At 45.4% G+C, this 20,592-nt stretch overlaps 1 protein-coding gene across 1 annotated transcript in view; it reads left to right on the forward strand.

Moving 5' to 3' along the window:
- NINJ2 (ninjurin 2) overlaps positions 1 to 20,592 on the forward strand; it is a 485,815-nt gene that overhangs the window by 455,088 nt on the left and 10,135 nt on the right. The window contains exon 2 of the mRNA XM_078647385.1: positions 4,137 to 4,368. Within this exon, the coding sequence (XP_078503511.1) occupies positions 4,137 to 4,368 (232 nt within the window). The remainder of the gene's footprint in view (positions 1 to 4,136; positions 4,369 to 20,592) is intronic.

Raw genomic sequence — 20,592 nt, forward strand, 5'->3', positions numbered from 1 at the left:
TAATTACACTGCACTCAATGCAACATACACTCCAAATACCACTCAGTGCCATATAATTACAAGCCACATAATTACACTGTACTCAATGCAACACACACTCCACACAATACCACTCAGTGCCACATAATTATATGTTACATAATTACACTGCACTCAATGCAACATACACTCCAAATACCACTCAGTGCCACATAATTACACGCCACATAATTACACTCTACTAAATACAACATACACTCCAGACAATACCACTCAGTGCCACATAATTATATGCTACATAATTACACTGCGCTCAATGCAACATACACTCCAATCACTACTCAGTGCACATAATTACACAACACATAATTACACTGCACTCAATGCAACATACACTCCAAATACCACTCAGTGCCACATAATTATACGCCACATAATTACACTGCACTCAATGCAACATACACTCCAAATACCACTCAGTGCCACATAATTACACGCCACATAATTACACTGCACTCAATGCAACAATACACTCCAAATACCACTCAGTGCCACACACCACATAATTACACTGCACTCAATACAACATACACTCCAAATACAACTCAGTGCCACATAATTACACGCCACATAATTACACTGCACTCAATGCTACATACACTTCAAATACCACTCAGTGCCACATAATTACACGCCACATAATTACACTGCACTCAATGCAACATACACTCCAAATACCACTCAGTGCCACATAATTACACGCCACATAATTGCACTGCACTCAATGCAACATACACTCCAAATACCACTCAGTGCCACATAATTACACGCCGCATAATTACGCTGCACTCAATGCAACAATACACTCCAAATACCACTCAGTGCCACACAGTTACACGCCACATAATTACACTGCACTCAATGCAACATACACTCCAAATACAACTCAGTGCCACATAATTACACGCCACATAATTACACTGCACTCAATGCTACATACACTCCAAATACCACTCAGTGCCACATAATTACACTGCACTCAATGCAACATACACTCCAAATACCACTCAGTGCCACATAATTACACAGCACATAATTACACTGCACGCAATGCAACATACACTCCAAATATCACTCAGTGCCACATAATTACATGCCACATAATTACACTGCACTCGATGCAACAATACACTCCAAATACCACTCAGTGCCACATAATTACACGCCACATAATTACACTGCACTCAATGCAACATACACTCCAAATACCACTCAGTGCTACATAATTACATGCCCCATAATTACACTCTACTGAATGCAACACACACACTCCACACAATACCACTCAGTGCCACATAATTATATCTATCGCCCTCACTCTATCTATCGCCCTCACTCTATCAATCTATCTATCTATCTATCTATCTATCTATCTATCTATCTATCTATCACCCTCACTCTATTTATCTATCGCCCCCACTTTATCCATCGCCCCCACTCTATCGCCCTTTCTCTATCTATCTATCGCCCTCACTCTATATATCACATCACCACAACATCACTCAGCACCACCACAGCATCACTCAGGGGCACCACAACATCACTCAGCGCCACCACAGCATCAATCTGTGCAACAATTCAACAACAACTAGTTTAAATATGTTCTCTCAATGTTTCAAGCTTTATTATAAATGTCACAAAAAATATGTTAATATTTCACATCTATTCTTGGATTTTCGTCACAATAAAATACACTGAACATAATCTTCACAAAAGTTATTTACAAAACTTTAAGCTATTGCCATAATAAATTACAATAACTTTTATTTAAGTATTAATTATTAAAAAATAAATAAAAGCCATTTATTTGTAATATCAATACATGTAAGTCACGTAAATAAAACACATATTGCATTACAAATGCTATAGGTGTCACATTTGCGAAAGCTATACCTATTAGCATTGTAAATGACAAAGCTATTAATTTCGCTATTTTCAAAACCAACACATAAATACAGAATTTGTCATTTACAATACCAATAGCTCAAACTTTCCTAATGCGAGACCTATTGCATTGCAAATTCTTGTTTATTTTCTTTTCTTTATTAGTCAGGGATCCGGATGCTTTGGGACTTCGGCTTCATGCTTATTACATTTGTTGAATCATGACCGCTAATAGGTTGGAATGTGTGGTCTTTTGTTTTGAAACCTTAACTGCATGAGATAAGTTGCATGTTCTTCACTGGTTATAAAAACTCACGTGGTTTTATGGTCACACGTTCGCTATCTTTCGCATGATTGAGAGCACTCCTGGTACTTTTAGTTTCGCACCAGGGATAGCTTAGTGGGCTTACTTTTTTTTGGGTGGCATAAGCTTAACCATTATTTGATGCGAATAGGAGTTTGAGATGGGGCAAGCCCTATAACTCATCTGTTTCTTATTATCTTCAACTACTTTCACATGGTTTCAACCACAATGGTTTTTGATTAAGTGACGTCCCTCACGATATGAGGTTATCATTTTGTAAATAGTAGTTGACTTTTACAGTTTCATGGCTGAAATGATGTATTTTTGTTTGTGGACACCCCTGATAAAGGGCCTTTGTAGTGGCCTGAAATGCATTGTGTTGAATTGATTTGCCAATCTTCAAGAAAATAAAAGCATCATTCACTTGGATGAATTATCAACAACTATGTTGTCTTCGCAGTATCATTTATTAGACTACTGCTATTTGATCCGACTGCATTGGGGATGTTTCATAGCTGCATGTTCTATTATTATTGTTTTTCACTATTGCTGACAAATTGGGAAGAAACCCCCAAGGGGGACTTAGTAGTTCACACGATGTCTATATCAGAGGCTCTAGAAATTCCTAATTTGTATAACAAAGGGTCGGGGTGGGGCCCCTTCACCAAGTGCACACTATGATTTAAAAGCACGTAAAATATTGTTTTAGATAATTTTGGTAACAAAAAAAGTAACAAACAAGTGCATCACGACCAATATTCATTATCCTCTATTACGTCTCACATCATTCACTACTAGCCTAGTACTGGGTCATTTGCACAGCTCTCCTAATTCACACCTTTTCTGACCTGCAACAGGCACAGCTGCCCTGCCACTGACCCATCCACAATACATCTCAGTGCTCTCTTGTACCATACACTGGTGTACAGTTAGCGAGACATCTGGATGGCCCTACCAATGCCCCTATATGGGCATTAAACACTGGAGTGCAGGTAATGCAACAGATTAGGAGTGTTTACAAAGAAGGCCTACATTGTCCCACAGTATGAATTTGCCTTCAGTCCCTCACCAAGCACCTTCCGGCTGACTTGCTCCATTCTCTAGTAGATCAGTACAGCATGGATTTCACAATGGAACCTTTACCCTGATTTACAGTGGACCTGGTAGCATTGAAGGCTTGATGGACAGTGGCAAGGCAGACAGAGGACAGTAAGACGTAACTAGGAGTAGAGACTTAGAACAATCACAACATTATTTTTTAAGGATATTAATTTCCACATTAACTTACTCTAAACCAAATAGCAACTCTGGTCGCTTTTAGCCACCTCCTCTCTTTGGGTCCAGTGCACTGGTCTACACGACCATCACAGGGTCAAGCATCTGAGAGTTACATGGTAGTGTTTCCGATACACGATTGATGCTGCTCCAAAACAGCAAGCTTTTCGAATACACTAGCCTGTCAGAACATGTATCAGATTTACTATAGACTAGGCTGTCTCCTCATTTTAGTGGTTCACCAGTCTACCACAAGGAAATACAAAAAAAACCAAAATAACTCTTAATTGATTTTATCTTTCTATTGCTGTTTACGTACCTACCTCATACCACTGTGAACGTGTACTATAACAATGCTTGTCAATAACTGCCTCATGTAATGTGAAGCGCTCTGATACCCAAGGGTCATGTTCGCGCTATAGAAAACTCTTAAAATAAATAAATACATAAAAACTAAATTTCTTTGAACTGGCATTATTGAAAGTTGTTATTGTATTTGTTAGTTATATTGTTAGTATTCATTATGTACCTTATGTTGTTGATGAATGATTCCTTTGTTGGATTACTGAACAAACTATCACTTTTCTAAGGTGGAAGAGACTCCAGTTTCTCACGTTGACTCTTTTCTTCTCAGATGGGCAATCCTTCCCGTAGAGATGAGATACCCATCAACATTAATCACTATGCCACAAAGAAGAGTGTGGCGGAGAGCATGCTAGATGTGGCACTGTTCATGGCCAACGCAACACAACTGAAGGCTGTGCTAGAACAGGGTCCGTCGTTCCAGTACTACGTCACCCTCATTGTGCTGATCAGCATCTCCCTCTTCTTCCAAGTGGTGATCGGAATCATGCTAATCATCATTGGTAAGAATTTGCCAGTTCATTTTCTTCTGTGGAATTAAACTACGCGTGTCTGTGTCTCGTTGCGCAGCTATTGTTGTTTTCAATTTTAAAATTTTAATTTTGAGTGAATGGTCAACATGGCTTTCATTTAAAATGTCTTTTTGTGCCTGGATAATGAGCCAGTAAAATATATCAGGAGCCCTCAAAGCAAGTTCCTACGAAGACAACATCCTCTATTACCTCCTCGTAAGTCTTCCTCGCCACATGACTAACGTAGCTTCAGCTCTACACCAGAACCCTCCAAAGCAATAAAGTCAGCTTCCCATGCCTCCCAGCCCTTCCCAACATGGCCGATCCATTACACCCTTGACCTCTATAAGAGGCGGGCCGGCCCAACTCTTCAGTGTGTTTTTTTGGTTCTGCGCTGCAGTTCTCTCCAGAGCTTGTTTCAGGTAAGTTGGGGCAAGGTCCTGCTCCAGCAGGTCCCTGGGCCCTGGGGAGGAGGCTCTGCTCAAGCGGGCTCGCGCAGTAGGCTGTTCCCCCACCTTGCGGGCCCTCGCACTACCCTTTAGAAGCTCAACGCTAGCGGGCTCTGGTGGTTGCGGGCTCTTGGGGTCTCTTCTGCCCTGCGCTAGCGGGCTTCCCTGTTGGTGCCCTTTCTGATCGCCAGCATGCCAGTTTCCTGCGCCTCTGGTTCCCGCATTCGCCCACCCACCGGTTAGTATTCTTCCTGTTAGGCTTGGCCGGTCCTGTCTCCTAGAGGGGCTGCCACTCTTGTCATGCTTCCCGCTGCCCCTGGGGTTGTGTGGCGGGGTGGGATTGCATTCCGGCATTTTTACTTCAGCAAACTCGCAGGCAGTGCGTTTCTTCCCCTAGTGCGTGGGTCCAAGAAAGGAAGAACAGCGCTGGGGTCCTGCGGTGTATGAGGGCTTAATGTTTACAGTTCTTCAAGGTAAACGTTCCCCTCTTCCTACAGCGTGGTAGCGCTGGCACTTCTGCGTTGGACCTGGGCCTTTTCTTATGGTGCTTCATGCCCATGGGTACCCCAGCAGTCAGCCGTGAGTGATGCCCCTTTTGCTGTATGTACCAGTGTGTTGTGTGTCTTGAGGCTGCGTACATGTGCTCCGGTGGTGCCCCAGGTCTGGTCTCATGGGCGGCTCCCCGGTGATTGATTGATTGATTTTAAAACTTGTATAGCGCTTGCTGTCACCCCACGGGTATCCTGGCGCTTCAGACTGTCAACTGAACCACGATTGAATAGGTCACACCTGCCCGAGCCTAAAAAGACTCAAGCTAAGCCTTGGGAAAAAGCCAGGTTTTCAGGTGGCTGGTCCCGCCCCTCGGTGGGGTTCCGGGTTCCGTGCCATTGCTCTGTTGGTTTACCGGGTGGAGCTAGGCATCGGCGCAGCCTTAGGCAAGGGAGTTTTGGATTCCTCTGCTTGTGCTGGGCCCGTGTACGGGGTTCCCTCCTTCCCCCCTAAGGTCCACTGTGCGGCCTCAGGGGTGTTTCGGTGCCGGCCCTGGTGCTTCCCCACTTGGCCCGGGTCACGTTGCTGGGGGGGAGGGGCGCCCACTCATGTTGGGCGCCCAGTCATGTTGGGCGTTTGATTGCGGTTTGGCCGCGGGTGCCCTCCTTTCTCCTCACTGGGGTTTGTGTCCGGATTCCTATGCCCGTTTCTCCTTCCTTCATGTGGATCTGGTGGATACGTGCGGTTTCTCCTGTGGGCTCCCGCTGCACTATGGGCTCCTGTGGCAGTTGGGTAGGGTTCCAACAGCCTTTGGGGCGGTTTGCTCCTTTTTAGGCTCTCCCTGCAATTGCGCCTCCACTTGTTGGGACCTTCGGACTTCTCGGTTTTCACTTGTGGGGGTCTGGGCCTCTCATGGAGTTGTTATGATCCCTGGCGGGGTGAATGTTGCTCTCCTGCTCTGTGTTTCCGGCCGTCTGTGGTGAATGGTTGCGGCTGTTCTTGGCCGTGGCTTTCCTTTCGCCTCCTTGGGGTCACAGGCTGTGTACATTTGTTGCACCCTCCCCTTGGGTGGGTCGTACACGTGTGCTTATCTCTTCCCTGGCCAGGTTCTCCTGCGCACTGAGTTTCTCAGTCGGGCCTGATGGTGGTGCTACTTTCTTTAGTGGCTGTGCATGTGCGGGGAGTTGTGAGGGGAGGTGGCCTTCTGGGTGGAGCGGTCGTCCCCGAGGAGGGGTAGCCGGTTCTTGTCTCGGCGATGTCGTTCAACATCCTGTGATACTACCCTTTCTTTTTCTGGTTGAGCCCTCTGCGGTCTGTGTTTCTTGCACACTTTCTTTCTTTTTGCCTAATGGCCAGTGCTGGCTATGTTTGTAGTGCGGTGTAGTAATTTCTTTGCTGCTGCATCCGGGGCCTTGGGTGCACTGTTGCATGCACTGCTTGTTGCAGCTTTGGGCTCCTCTGGGTGTTTTCTGCCCCGGGGCTGTGGCTCGCTGGTGACTCGTGTGCCTCAGGTGCACAGGCTCCCGCAGTGCTGGGGTAGATGTCTACCTGCAGCCATGCCACCCTGTTAGCCCCTGGTTTCTCTGTTTTCAGACATTGAGCAGGGTCAGGCCTCGTTCCTACCTGAATGCACTGTTTCCCGCTTGGGTTGCTGTTCCTACATTCCTTTGCGGTTGTGTGTTCCTGTCGTTTTGCTGGGGCATTTGGGGTGTTTCACGGGCCATGGCTTCGTTGTTGGCTGTTTTCGTCCCGTAGGCTCCTGTTCCCTCCTCCTCTCCTTGGGGTGCGGGCTGGCCTGGTTGATCCCTGGTTAGGGGTCCTCCTGGGGGTTCCGGGGGTTGTTGGCGGCTGCGGGTCTGCTGGGGGCAGGCTGCCTTTGCCTCCTGTCCGCCCTTCTCTGGGCTGCTTCTGTGGTCTCCGTGTGGGCTTTTTGCTTCTGCTCCTTTGGACTTGCCATCTCCTCCCTTTTTCTCGTCTGGATTCTTGGCTCTGCATGCGGTGGCTCTGCCCCTTGTCTGTGTCAGGCTTCCTCAGCTCCTGGCTGTTGGGACTCTGTGGGGGGCCGTGTATAGCTTCTCCTTGCGTCTTGGGTGGCCTCTGTGGTGGTTTGTGCATCCCGCCTGCTGCCGTGCCTCTCGATTGTCGGTCTTCCTGGTTCCCCTTCAGAGTGAGCCTGTTCGGCAGGGGGTCTTGGGGCTTGTCCTGTTCCTGGCAGTCCTCCTTGGTTTTTCATCTGGCCCCCTGACTTTGGGTTGAGGCCGGGGGGCTCCCTCGGCATGTGTGTCGGGTGTCCTTGTGCTTTGTTGGCAGGCGGTGCTTTGCATTGTCCTTCTCTTGGGTGCTCGTGCCCTCCGGGGTTCTCCCGTGCTGCTGGTCTGTCCTGGGGGTCTTCACCTGTTGCTATGGGTGTTTTCCCTTATCCCGCTCCCGGTTCCGTTCTGCTGGTGGTTGTGTCTCTGCAGTTTCGGTCTGGTCTGGGTTGGTGGTGTCCGTTCTCTTCCCCTTCCTTTTAATCTCGGGTCTGGTGCCTGCCTCCCTTTTCTGCTCTATCTGCGAGTGTGGCCTGCAGTCTTCCTTTTCTGGTTTTCCTCATGCCGGGTGGTGCGGTCTTTCCAGCCTGCGGGGTGTCCTTCGTTTCCCTGTCAGTGCCGGGTCGAATGGTCTCCCTGCTGGCGGGTGTCTCGTCTGGCTTCTGTTGGCCATTCCTTGGCTTCTCTGGGGTTTAACCCTCCTGCGGGGGCTTCTTGTCTCTGTTCTGGGCGTTAATTTTATTTTCCTCCCCTGCCTTGTCTCCGGGGGGTTGCTTGGTTGGCCCCTTTGGCTTTTGGCACATTTGTTCTGTCCTTGACTGGGTCTCTTTTGCTCCGGTTTTGGTTGGTGTTCCCGGTTGTGGCTCTTTCTGCCTTCTCGTCCGGGCTCCCGGTTTTGCTCTTTCCTCTGGTTTTCTGCTTACGGGGGTCTGGGCTTGTCTGGCCTGAGCGGGACCTTTGTCCTGTTGGTTGCACTCTCCTGGGTGCTTCTCTCTTGCTTTCTGCTACTACGAATGTTGGGCCACGGGGATGTGGCCTATTGGTGGGTTTGTGCTTCTGGGTGCGCGGGCCTGCACTGGGTGGGAGTTTGTCTCCTGCGGCTACTTTGGTTTTCTCCCTCGTTGGTGCTCTGGGGTTGCTGGATTTTCCATATTCTCCTTCCCTGGGTGGGGCCTGTGATTCCTATGTGGTACTTGCATCCCTTACTTCTTTGTCCCTGGTTTTGGGATGCTGGGGCCTGCTGGCTCGGGTTGGCCCCCTGGAGGTGTTGGCATTGATCGGGCTTGTTTCGTCTAGCTTCTGTCCTTCTTGCCTTTGGTGTGTTTTTGCCTGTGGTCTTGCCTCCTGGTCCACTCCTGTTCCTGTCCGCTCTTCGTTGTTCGGCTGGGGTGGGCCTGGTTGTTGACTGGCTCTGTGGCCTCCTGGATGCTCGCTTTCTGCTGTTCGTTTGCTACTTGTGGAGCATTCCTGGGGCATTTTGCATGGCCCCTTGGCGGGCGGTCTTGCTCTTCCGTGCTGCGTTCCCCTCCCTGCCGGGTTCTTTTTGCTTGGTGACCCCTGGTGGGCGTTCACTTCCTTTCTGGTGGCTTAGCCTTGGGCCTGGTCCCTTCCCCTCTTCGGGCTCCGTGGACGTCCTTTTGGGCTTTCCACTTTTCGCTGTTGGCCAGTTGGGTTCCTTTGGGAGCCGGGCCGTTCCTGCGGCTTACTGGGTCTGTTTTGCCTTGTTCCTGTCTGGGTTCTCTCTTTGGTGTCGCGCTCCCTTCTGGGTGATCCTTTGTGTGACTGGGGTCCGTGTCCCGCCTGTTTCTCCTTGCTGGTGGGGTTTTGATGGCCTTCATTTTTGTTGCTTATTTGGTTGGCATGCTGGGTTCCTTTCTGCACCTCTTTCCGTTCTAGCGGCTCCTGCCAGTCTGTGTTTTGTCTGGTTCCGCTGCTTCGGTTCTGTCGCCTGGGCTTGCTCCCCTCTCGCTTTTGGCTGCCCCTTGCGCTGTCTTGGTGTGTTTGGGCTGGCTTGCTGCCTTCTGTTCTGGGTGTCTTTCTTGTGGCTTTTGGCTCCATATTGTCTGGTTCCGTGCCTTCTCTGTCTTCCTTCGGTTGTTTGGTTGGGTGGTTTTTCTGGCATCCCTGCGGGTCCCGGGTGTCCGTGTTCTCAGCCCTTCCGGTGTCTCTCTGTCCCGGGCTGGTTCTTCCTGCTCGTGGTTGCCTCTCTTTCGGGTGGTCCTTCCACTAGTTTGGTCCTTTGGGTTTGCCTGCTTCCTTGGCATCCCCTTCTGGTTCATTGGTTTCTTGTGAGTTCCCATGAAGCCGCTTGACCTTGGTAAGGGGTCACTACGTTAGTCATGTGGCGAGGAAGACTTACGAGGAGGTAATGCCCCGGTTATCTTCATTATTCCGAGTATAGTCTTCCTCACCACATGAGTTCCCATCCCTCCCTCCCTGTCTGGCTATCGGCTTCATGTTTATGCTTGGTAGTTTCAGGCTGAAAGGTTGTGCCGGCCCGCCTCTTATAGAGGTCAAGGTTGTAATAGGTCGGCCATGTTGGGAAGGGCTGGGAGTCATGGGAGACTGACTTTATTGCTTTGCAGGGTTCTGGTGTAGAGCTGAAGCTCACTACGTTAGTCATGTGGCGAGGAAGACTATACTCGGAGTAATGAAGATTACCGGTAAGTAACCGGGGCATTCTCCCATCATGACACTCATTTCTGATGAAGCAGTGACACTCTTCTCAACAGTTTGAGCTTCCATCTCACAGGTTGTCTGCCTGGCCACCCTAAAAAGAGCCTTGCCACTGCTAAAAAAAGCTAATGTAGGCACAAATAAGTCCTGCCTGGACATCTGTTAACGATTCACCGACCACCTATTTTTTAGTAAACTACTAAAAAAACACTTGACATGCACCTCACACCAATAGCAGATTAATGGCAATCACCTTCTCAACAGAATAAGAGTTTTTACAAAGAACAATTATCAAGCAGGCTTCAGAGAATGTTTCAGCACCAAGACAATCACCGCCAAAAATGTGTATGACAGACTATTCAACGATATTGAAATCAATAGGGTGACCCTGTGTCCCTCGGAATCTGGGTAATGATACTGTGAACTACAAATGGCTCCATTGGGTAGAACCGAAAAAACTTTCTTTTATGAACAAAGTATTTGTAAGTAGGATATAGATGATAATTCAATTACCGTGATATGCACATAATGAGAATCCACAGCCAATGAGCATTCCTTATTGTCTAATAATCAAAAACGACATTTTTATATATCAAAAGATTTTTTTTAAGTGTTTAAATAGGCTGACAAACAAAATCCAACAATTAATATCGTTAGCAGCAATGATAATAACACAATAAATAGTGACTGGTGTGACAAATAGTGAAATGAAACAAAATTGTATCAAATTCATACAGAACAAGACAACAACACAACCATAAAAAATCTCTGTCCTATTATGAATTTTAACAATTCCCGGAATGTCTCTAAATATATGGTTACAGAGACATGAGGGAATACTACATCGACGTTTTGACCCTGGTATCAGTGTGATTTTAGGTTCATCAAATACGGTCTTCCTCAGGACAAAATAAAACCTAGTGTCAGCCTATACACCAAAGAGAGGAAAAGGAAAACAAATAGTAGAAAAGTGTGTGCATGTTATCTGATAATGAAAAGTCGGGCATGACGGATTGCCCAGAGGATAACTCACCTCGGTGTAACTGAGTTGGCTCCTCCAATTATGGTAGGAGCTTAGTAGCGGAAAAGTAACTCTAAATCGAGACAATGCTCAAAGTTTGGTGGATTGGTCTGTGGGTAAACAATGTGTAACAATCACTTATTCTGATTATAGCAACCTGTTGTCATTGGGGATCTAACAGCCGAATCACTCGCCATAGGGTGTTAATCCTAAGGCATCAATAAGGTCCAAGCCTCCATTGGTCCTAGATATAGGTCCTGTGTGTTTACGACGGGGTGTTCCCTGGTTCATGCAGATCTATGTTCCACAGTATAGGCAATCCAATCTGTAGAAAACAATTATTATTTACCCACAGAAAATCGACTAAACATTGACGATTGTCGATTGACAGTTTATTGAAATCTTCAAAAAGAGGCATTGTAGCTAAGATCTTAGAACAAAGCAATCTATAGCTCAGGCTCTAAAAAAGTAAAGTATCAAGTACAGCATATGCACAGTATGCTCATCAACAAAAAACAACTTTATCATGAACTGCCAACTCTAAAAAAAAATGTTAATGTAAAAACTAGAAAACAATCTACAACCAAATTTAAAAAAATCTACAAAAAATCCGCCAGCCCTACAAGAAACATTCCTGGAAGTATTTTATATTATGTTATTATAAACTGACAATTTCTAATTGTTCATCTTTTAATATGTAATTAAAAAATCTTACCAAACTAGCCAAACTCTAAAAATAAAATAAAATCCAAGGCCTCTAAAACACAGTTTATAAACAAAACATATTTAAATTCTAAAAACATCATAGATTAAAATATAAAAAATCATACATTCAAATACAAAAAGCGAAATCAGATCCGTAGATCTTCCAAGTATATAAAACTTATATATGAAGCATTTTATAACACAGCATATGATACATATTAAACAGAACAATTAAATCTCCCATACATGTTCTGAAATAAAAGTATGCTTTCAATTTTTTTAGCAGTAGCACATCTACTAAAGCCCTCTTCTGTTGCTAATATTCCATATAGAACTCTTCCACAAAAATGCAAATAAAAAAAAACAATCCATCCACAAAGCCAAACTCATAGATAAAGTCCAAGTTTCCAAACAAACCTGACAAATATCGTTTAAAAAAAACCCAATAAATAATAGGAGATATAAAACATTTAGATATAATAAAGTATTTAACACATTTTTAAAAAAAAAATCCCAAATCCCAAAAACAAAATTGGGATGCGATATCTAAAATAAGTCACCCATATAAAAGTCTTCTTCACTTCTGCAAAGAAAAAAACCTACATTTCCCACTACCACTCAAAACAAAAGCATATACACAAAATGTTTAACAAAACACATTTACAAATACAGAATAAAAATAGATTTAATTAAATACATATGTAAGCATTATCCATAGAAACAAATAATCATAACATGCAATAAACCAAATTCTGCACAACTACCTTATTCTAACAACACATAATCAAACACATTAATGAACACTAAACCCCCACTCCTAAATCTAGTTTTTTTTTAGTAAAATAGAAGTAAAATGTAAACTTACCGGTTACGATCAACTGCAATCCTGCTTCAATTCACTGCACCAAGTGCAGTAGAATGAGGAAACAAGAAATTACGGCTATATGAAATACCAGTGTCTGTAAATGAAATACCAGTAGCGCGCACTGCATCACATTTTGCGATGCAGGGCGCGCTACGAAATTTGTTTTATTTATTCAATTGTTTACTTACCTCCAATTATCCATATTCCGGTTTTTAGCACCCCACACTCTACCCCTCCCCCGCCCCGCCTTCCAGCCTTTTGGATATAAGCCCAAAAAGTTATTTTTAGCAGTTTCTTTGATATTGGTATCAGCTGAGTCGGATCTTCCCAAAAATGCGATATACCCAACTTTGAGAACCAAGAGGAAATATGCTTAAACTATGGAATATCCCTACTCCTGTCGTTCTTTAATATCTCCTCTAGACCTTCCCTACAATGTTTCAGTTCCTGGGTTATCCAGAGTCTTTCCTAGAACAGGAGTGGTCTTAATAGAGCGACATGGTTGGTGCGTTTAACATTCAGATCTATGGTAAATGGAATCAAGGGAGTTCTCATAGGGAGACCTAATAAGATCTAAACACATCTTGGCAAATGCATATAGGGGAGTAGGGGTTTAATATTCTAACTCAAAAAGCCTACAAATATTGGGGTGTCTGCAAATATTTTGAGAACTGCAAATATATTAATTTAACTGCATTACTTATATACATTGGATAATTACATATGTTTTGGGAAGTGACAAAATATTATTCTAACTCTAAAACCTTCATACATTGGGGTGAGTGCATATATTTGGGGGAGAGGGGTTAAGATTTACTAATCTAACTCCAATACCTGCATACAATAGGGTAACAATATATTAGGGGTCGGGCAAATTTCCTATTCCAACTCCAAACCTACAAATGCTTAAATAAATTAATTTATTTATGGGAGTACAATTGTGCTAATCTAATATCTAGCCATACAAAGATGGAGACAAACAATTAATTTGACACAGTTCAGATTCACTCTTCTAACTTGTAGGCCTACAAACATTAGAGTAACAAACTATGGTTGGGGAGTGCACATTTCTATTCTAACCCCAATGCCTACAAACACCACTGGCATGTATTTGTGGGAGGACAAAGAGTATTATAAAAATACAAGAGTGTTAACTGCAAATACAAAATATACAAACATTAAGAAAATATTTTTATACGTATCACATTTTACATTTTAACTAAATCCCCTAAAACTTAATGTATATTTGAATTCCTATATTTTTTGTTTTTACAATTATATTTTTACAGAAATATCCTTAAAATATAAGTTAATTCCATTATTATTCTAATTTCATATCAATTATTTATTTACATTCCCAAAACTATATTAATCAAATCCTAATGTAATTATTCATGATTTAATGTTTTAATAATTGTAATTATTTTTAATAGTATACCCAATGAATAATACACATTTTTAATAATTTGAAAAATAAATATTATAATTGAAGACAGTGGAGTGCTCTGTGCTTCTACTGGCTGGTAAAGGCCTGCAGAGCAACATTCCAATGTTTTCACAAACGCCTCTCGGAGCCCGAGGGGATTTAAACCCCCTCGGGCATCAAGAGGCCTTGTTTAATTTGTTAGAACATTCTGCCCTCTAGAGGCTGAATGTTCTGATAGCCTTACAGCCCTTCATAGCTGGGCTGTACCGGCTATTAAAGTCCCGCTCCCTCGTTGAAGCCCCTCGCCTTCAGCTCGGGCCTTTAAAACTGGAGCGGGTATAGCCCGCTATGGCGGGTTATAAGGCTATAATATTTCAAGTATTCTAACAATTTTACATTTAACATTATCTGATATGGATCATCAGTTATGTTTAGCATTGATATTTCAGTGTCCAGATCCGAATCTAAATTGGAATTTGCTTAGAGGTTCATTTTTATTGATCTAATATTTTAGGGCCCTCATGTACAAAAGACTTTAGCCTACGCAAACTCTCTGATTCTGTAAATCACAGCGACTACGAATTCTAAAATCCTTTTTGAAATGTATTAAGCCCATTCAAAGGTTTTCCAAGTTGTTAACAGTATAGAAACCATTATCAATCGGTATTTGGAAGAACGTGTTAAATGCGTCCCATCCAAATAAAAATTCCTTAAGGTATGTTTTAATGTTTTTCGACTGAGATCCAGTTGTAAAACATGAATATTTTGCCACCAGCTCAGAAAAGGTGGTAACTCATTTGTAAATGTGAAGGGGTCTCCCAGGAACCTCTTCCCTTTTGTGAAGGATATGAAAAACATGTTTTAGCAGTAGGCAGTGATCTTTTGAACCACTACCTACTCCACAAAAAATGTTGGCTAAACATTTAATTTTGTATTAAACACATCCTCTTTACTTTTTAGGATCACAGGTTGCGTTTAAAAAAAGATTGCTTTCTTTAAAAAATATCACAGTCATGGTACTCTGCTTAGCCCAGCAGGCCACCATCACTATCATTGTAGTCAATCATAGTGGGTTGCAATTTGTGATCTACATCATTAATATTAATAAGGTAGGTTGAATTGTGACCCACTATTATTCTCTATTTTGTGAACTGATCTATTAGTACATAGGTCGGTTCACAAATAAACATGTATTCAGGAAAAGTCAGTGTGCAAATTATGACCACTATTACCAAATGCATTTTCAGTACACGAGGCCCATTGTTGTTAGAAGACTAGTGATTGAGCAGTAGTTCTCATTACAGTCCAGGTCACCATTCGTTTCTTTATAATATGCCTGATAGTGTTTTGTTTTTTTCAAAAGGAGATGTACACAAGGCCTTTGTTAAGTCAGGAAAAGTTAAGGGGTGATTGATTTTTCAATTCTAAGTGGTATAGAATCCAAAGGATAGGTAATTTGGTTGAGTAGAATGTACCAGTCAGTGCTTCAGGACTGTTGAGGTTAAAGGAGGTCAAGTTGTCTGGTGGCCTTCTGGGAACACAATTAGGCTTTTTGTAACCGAGGTAGTCATGTCACAGCAAATCCCATTAAGGTATCCTTGTTATTTTTCCTGAAGAAATGTGCTAGTTCTGCACTGAGCTCCTCAGAGATGTCGTTTCTGCCAATGTCAAGCAGTTTGCTGGTTTAAATTTGGCTGCCTTTAACTTTTCTTTGAAAAATGTGACTTTACTGGTTAGATATTTGGATTTGCATACATGTGTCCGAATCCTTATAATTTCAGCCAGGATGGGAGTAGGGCATTTTTTCCATTCAAGTTCATTAATTATACCATCCTTTGTCAGTTCTTGTTTTAGCTCTGTAAAGATACTGGGGCTATAATGGCCAGGATGGAGTTGTTTTGTGGTCCAGAGGATTTATTTTGTAGATGACTGGGTTGAGGTTGTCGCTATATACATATTTTTCTACTCCTGATTCAGCCGTATTTGGAGATAATTTGTGATGGTGTTATATTGATAGAGAATGAGATAATAAAATAATCTGTCCAATTAACTTGGGTGGGGTTGTCAACAGCAATGAGTTTTGGATCCCAATAAGTAGGCCAAAAGTTGCTCCTAAATGAATAGTTGTCTCACTGTAGTCTGTATGAGGTGTTTGTCTAATAGGAAGGAAGAAACAGTAGCTACTCTTCTTTTGTCATTCTCATTCTAGTGTAAGCTGGAAATCCTCATTGGCAAGTGATCAGGTAGATCAGTTCTTCCATGAAATAATTAGTACTGCCTGGCATGTGGCCAAAGGATGGTGTTAATGTGGTGGGAATTGAAAGTTTGAGTATTAGATTAGTGCCGTTGGAAGGAGCGGGTCATGGTTGATTCTACAGTATTGCAGTTTTATAGTGCCTCTTTGCGTTATATCACCTCCATTGTCCACGTTCTTTTCTTTAGCTTTACACAAAATTGTTTAACCCTGTGGAAACAGTAGATACACAAGGGGATGGGTAGGCCAGGCACCAGCCCAGAGGAGGATTTCTAGGTTGGATTATAATGTAAAATCAGCAAATTATGCTGTATTAGATGTAGCAAATTGGCAATTTAATACAACGTCTCACATTTTTCGTTGGTAGGCTCTTAGTGACTGATCTTTGACCCTGTCACCAGGCAGGTCGCTCCCCCACGCCACCACACAGCCCTCCTGTGTGCCCTGAGCCGCTGCTGCCGCTCAATCTGGTTTGTGCCTGAGTGATTTACATTTGCTGTGCTCCCTGTAATTGTGCCCCTCTGTGCCTCTCTTTGCCTTGTGTATCCCCCGCTCTGTGCCCCCACCTGTTTAGTTAGAATTGTTGTTGTTGCTGTACTCTTGTGCCCCTCTGTGCCCACTTTTGCCTTCTGTATCCCGCTGTGTGCCCGCTCGTCCCCGTCCATGCTCTTTCCCGCTGCTGCATCCCCTGCTGGCCCCTGCGGCCCGCCCCCATGCTCCTATTCACTGTCACGGTCCCACCTCCCAGCTGCTCCTCCCTCCCACTCCCCCTCATATGGAGGCCGCACAGCGGACACCTGCACTTCAAGATCCACACCGACCCCAACACCACCCTCAGAGGCACCCTCGTCTACAGACCCCCCGGACCCTGACCTCAGTTCAGCGATTCCATCGCCGACTTCATCAGCACACACGCCCTCGCCTCCACGGACTACATCCTCCTCGGGGTCCTGAACTTCCACCTCGAGAACAACAACAACTCCAACACCTCCACCCTGATCGACAACCTCGGCAACCTTGGAATACTCGGCACAACACCCACTCACTCCGCCGGCCACACGCTTGACCCCATATTCTCAGCAAGCACCCACATCTCCTTCGACCGCACCACCGAACTCCACTGGACCGACCACCACTGCATCCACTTCACCTTCCGGAAACCCACCACCCACCACCCACCACCGCACCAAGCCGATGCCTCGCCGCAGCTGGGGCAAGATCACCGAGGACCAGCTAACCACCGCCCTCGCCCAGAGCCCACCCTCAGACCCGACCGACCCTGACGCCGTAGCCCGCAACCTCAGACAATGGATTGACGACTGCGCCAACACCCTTGCCCCGCTCAAGAAACCCCCCAACACCCAGACCAGCAAGAGAGCCAGCTGGTTCACCGAAGACCTCCAGGCCTCCAAGCAAACCTGCCGAAAACTGGAAAAAAACTGGACCCGCGAAAGAACATCGGAAAGCTACACAGCCCACAGGAACGCCAGCCGCCGACACCACCAACTCATCAGATCCGCCAAAAGGACCACCTTCAGAGACCGCATAGATAACAACGCACACAACAGCAAAGACCTCTTCAGCACTGCATCGTGAAGAAAAATCTCCAACCCCAGTTCCAACACCGACGACATCCCACCGTCACAAGACCTGTGCGACTTACTGGCCACCTTCTTCTATCACAAGATCGCACACATCCACGACAGCTTCGACGCCGTCATCACCCCGGCAACTGCCGGCACCCTCACCCCCACGGCCACCACCCGCACCAACCTCCTGCTTGCCTGGACCAACATCAACGACGACGATACCATCAAAATCATGAACACCATCCACTCCGGATCCCCAGAAGACCTCTGCCCACACCACATCTTCAACAAAGCCAGCAGCACCATCGCACCCCATCTCTGGAAAACCATCAACATTTCCTTCGAGACAGCGACCTTCCCGGAGAGCTTGAAACACGCAGAGATCAACGCCTTACTCAAGAAACCCAAGCCAGATCCCAAGGACCTAAAGAACTTCCGACCCATCTCCCTGCTCCTGTTCCCGGCGAAGTTAATCGAAAAAGCCATCAACAAACAACTGACCAGCTTCCTCGAAGAGAACAACATCCTGGACCCGTCCCAATCCCGATTCCGTAGCAACCACAGCATCGAAACTGCCCTCATCGCCACCACCGATGACATCAGGATCTTGCTCGACAACGGAGAAACCTCATCCTCCTGGATCTGTCAGCAGCTTTCGACGCAGTCTGCCACCGCACACTAAAAGCACGCCTCCACGATGCCGGAATCCAAGAGAAGGCCCTCGACTGGACCACCTCCTTCCTCATCGGGAGAACCCAGAGCGTCCGCCTCCCCCCCTTCCTCTCCAAAGCCACCGAGATCATCTGCTGCGTACCCCAAGGATCATCCCTCAGCCCAACGTTGTTCAACATATGCATGGCACCGCTCACCCATGTCACCCGACCTAAACATCATCTCCTATGCTGACGACACCCAGCTGTTCCTCTCGCTCACCAAGGACCCCCACACCGCCAAACCCAACTTCCACAAAGGAATGAATGCCGTCGCCGACTGGATGAGGAACAGCCGTCTGAAGCTGAACTCGGACAAGACAGAGGTCCTCATCCTCGGTTCCAACCCCTCAGCCTGGGACAACTCCTGGTGGCCGACGGCACTAGGAGCACCACCTACACCCACCGACCACGCACGAAACCTGGGGGTCATCCTCGACTCCACACATCTCCATGACAAAGCAGGACAAAGCCGTTTCCTCCTCCTGCTTCAACACCCTCCGCATGCTTCGAAGGATCTTCAAGTGGATCCCCACCACAACTAGAAGGACGGTCACCCAGTCCCTCGGCAGCAGTAGACTGGACTACGGCAATGCACTCTACGCAGGAGCCCCGGCCAAACTCCTGAAATGGCTCTAATGCATCCAGAACACCTCAGAAAGCCTGATCCTCGACATCCCGCGCCACAGCCACATCACACTCCACCTGAGATACCTGCACTGGCTCCCCATCAACAAGAGGATAATCTTCAAGCTCCTCACCCACGCACACAAGGCACTCCACAACACCGGACCAGCATACCTCAACAGCCGACTCAGCTTCTACACCCCGTCCCGCCAGCTCCGCTCTGCAGACCGCGCCCTCGCCACTGTCCCCCGCATACAAAGAGTGACCCCCGGTGGCAGATAATTCTCCCACCTCGCCGCCAAGACGTGGAACACCCTCCCCACCCGCCTATGGCAGAGCGAAGACCTCCTAACCTTCAGGAGGCTCCTCAAGACCTGGCTCTTCGAACAGTAGCAGCGTTGCCCGCCCAGAGCCTTGAGACCCTCACGCCCTTTACAAAATCTATGACTGATTGATTGAACGTCTTCTCCTGAGATCACCTAGGTGAGGCTGTCATAATCTATACTTCTGATTGTTATACATTTCTCGAAAGCTTGTAGATTTATATGGTCTTTGAGTGTGATATTTTAGGTGCAATGTACAATTTTAACTTCAAAATATTCAAGGTGCAGCATATTCAAAGACGTGCAGTACAGTCATAATTACAAAGTAAAAGCATAAAATATTAAATGGTGCAACATAAATTTTATGTTGCGTCATATTCAAGGTGCAAAGTAAAATGACTTTTACAATGTATAGGGATATACTGGCTGTCACAGGGTCATCTAAAGGTTCAAAAAGGAATGGGCCTTTTGCATGTCTGGCTTCACATAGATTGCCACATAGAATGCCTGGGCAAGGATACCCTAGATGAGCTATTAATAAGAGGGCAGCAGAGATGTGCAGAGGTAAATTTGTTGACTGCCTATTTTGTTTTAATAAATTTGGACTGGGAATATTTCAGTCAATTATGTTTAGTGAATAAACTTTGTGGGGCTGTAAGCCAGATATCTTGGAGCCCACAAGAGATAAGAGATGTTTGAAGGAATTGGAATTGGAATTGGAAGCGGATTTATAGAGCGCGTAGCTACCCTTGGGCATCCCAGCGCTAAGAGGACCTAGTTTATTCTAAAAGGGGTCAGTACAGGAGGGAAGTATTTAAGGAAAGAGCCAAGTTTTTAATTCTTTACGGAAGGATAGTAGGTTGTGATCATTCCTCATGACTAGTGGGAGGGAGTTCCAGAGCTTTGGGGCGTTGTAGGCGAACCTGCGGCCACCAGATCTTGCCTTTTTTATTCTAGGGACGGAGGCCAGGGCAAGTGAATCCGATCTAAGGTGTTTGTTAGATTGGTGAGGTTTAATCAGGGATCTGAGTATTGGGGGGCCTTTGTCATG

Source organism: Lissotriton helveticus, chromosome 1_1 (assembly GCF_964261635.1).
Source record: "Lissotriton helveticus chromosome 1_1, aLisHel1.1, whole genome shotgun sequence".
In the NCBI taxonomy this organism is placed as follows: domain Eukaryota; kingdom Metazoa; phylum Chordata; class Amphibia; order Caudata; family Salamandridae; genus Lissotriton; species Lissotriton helveticus.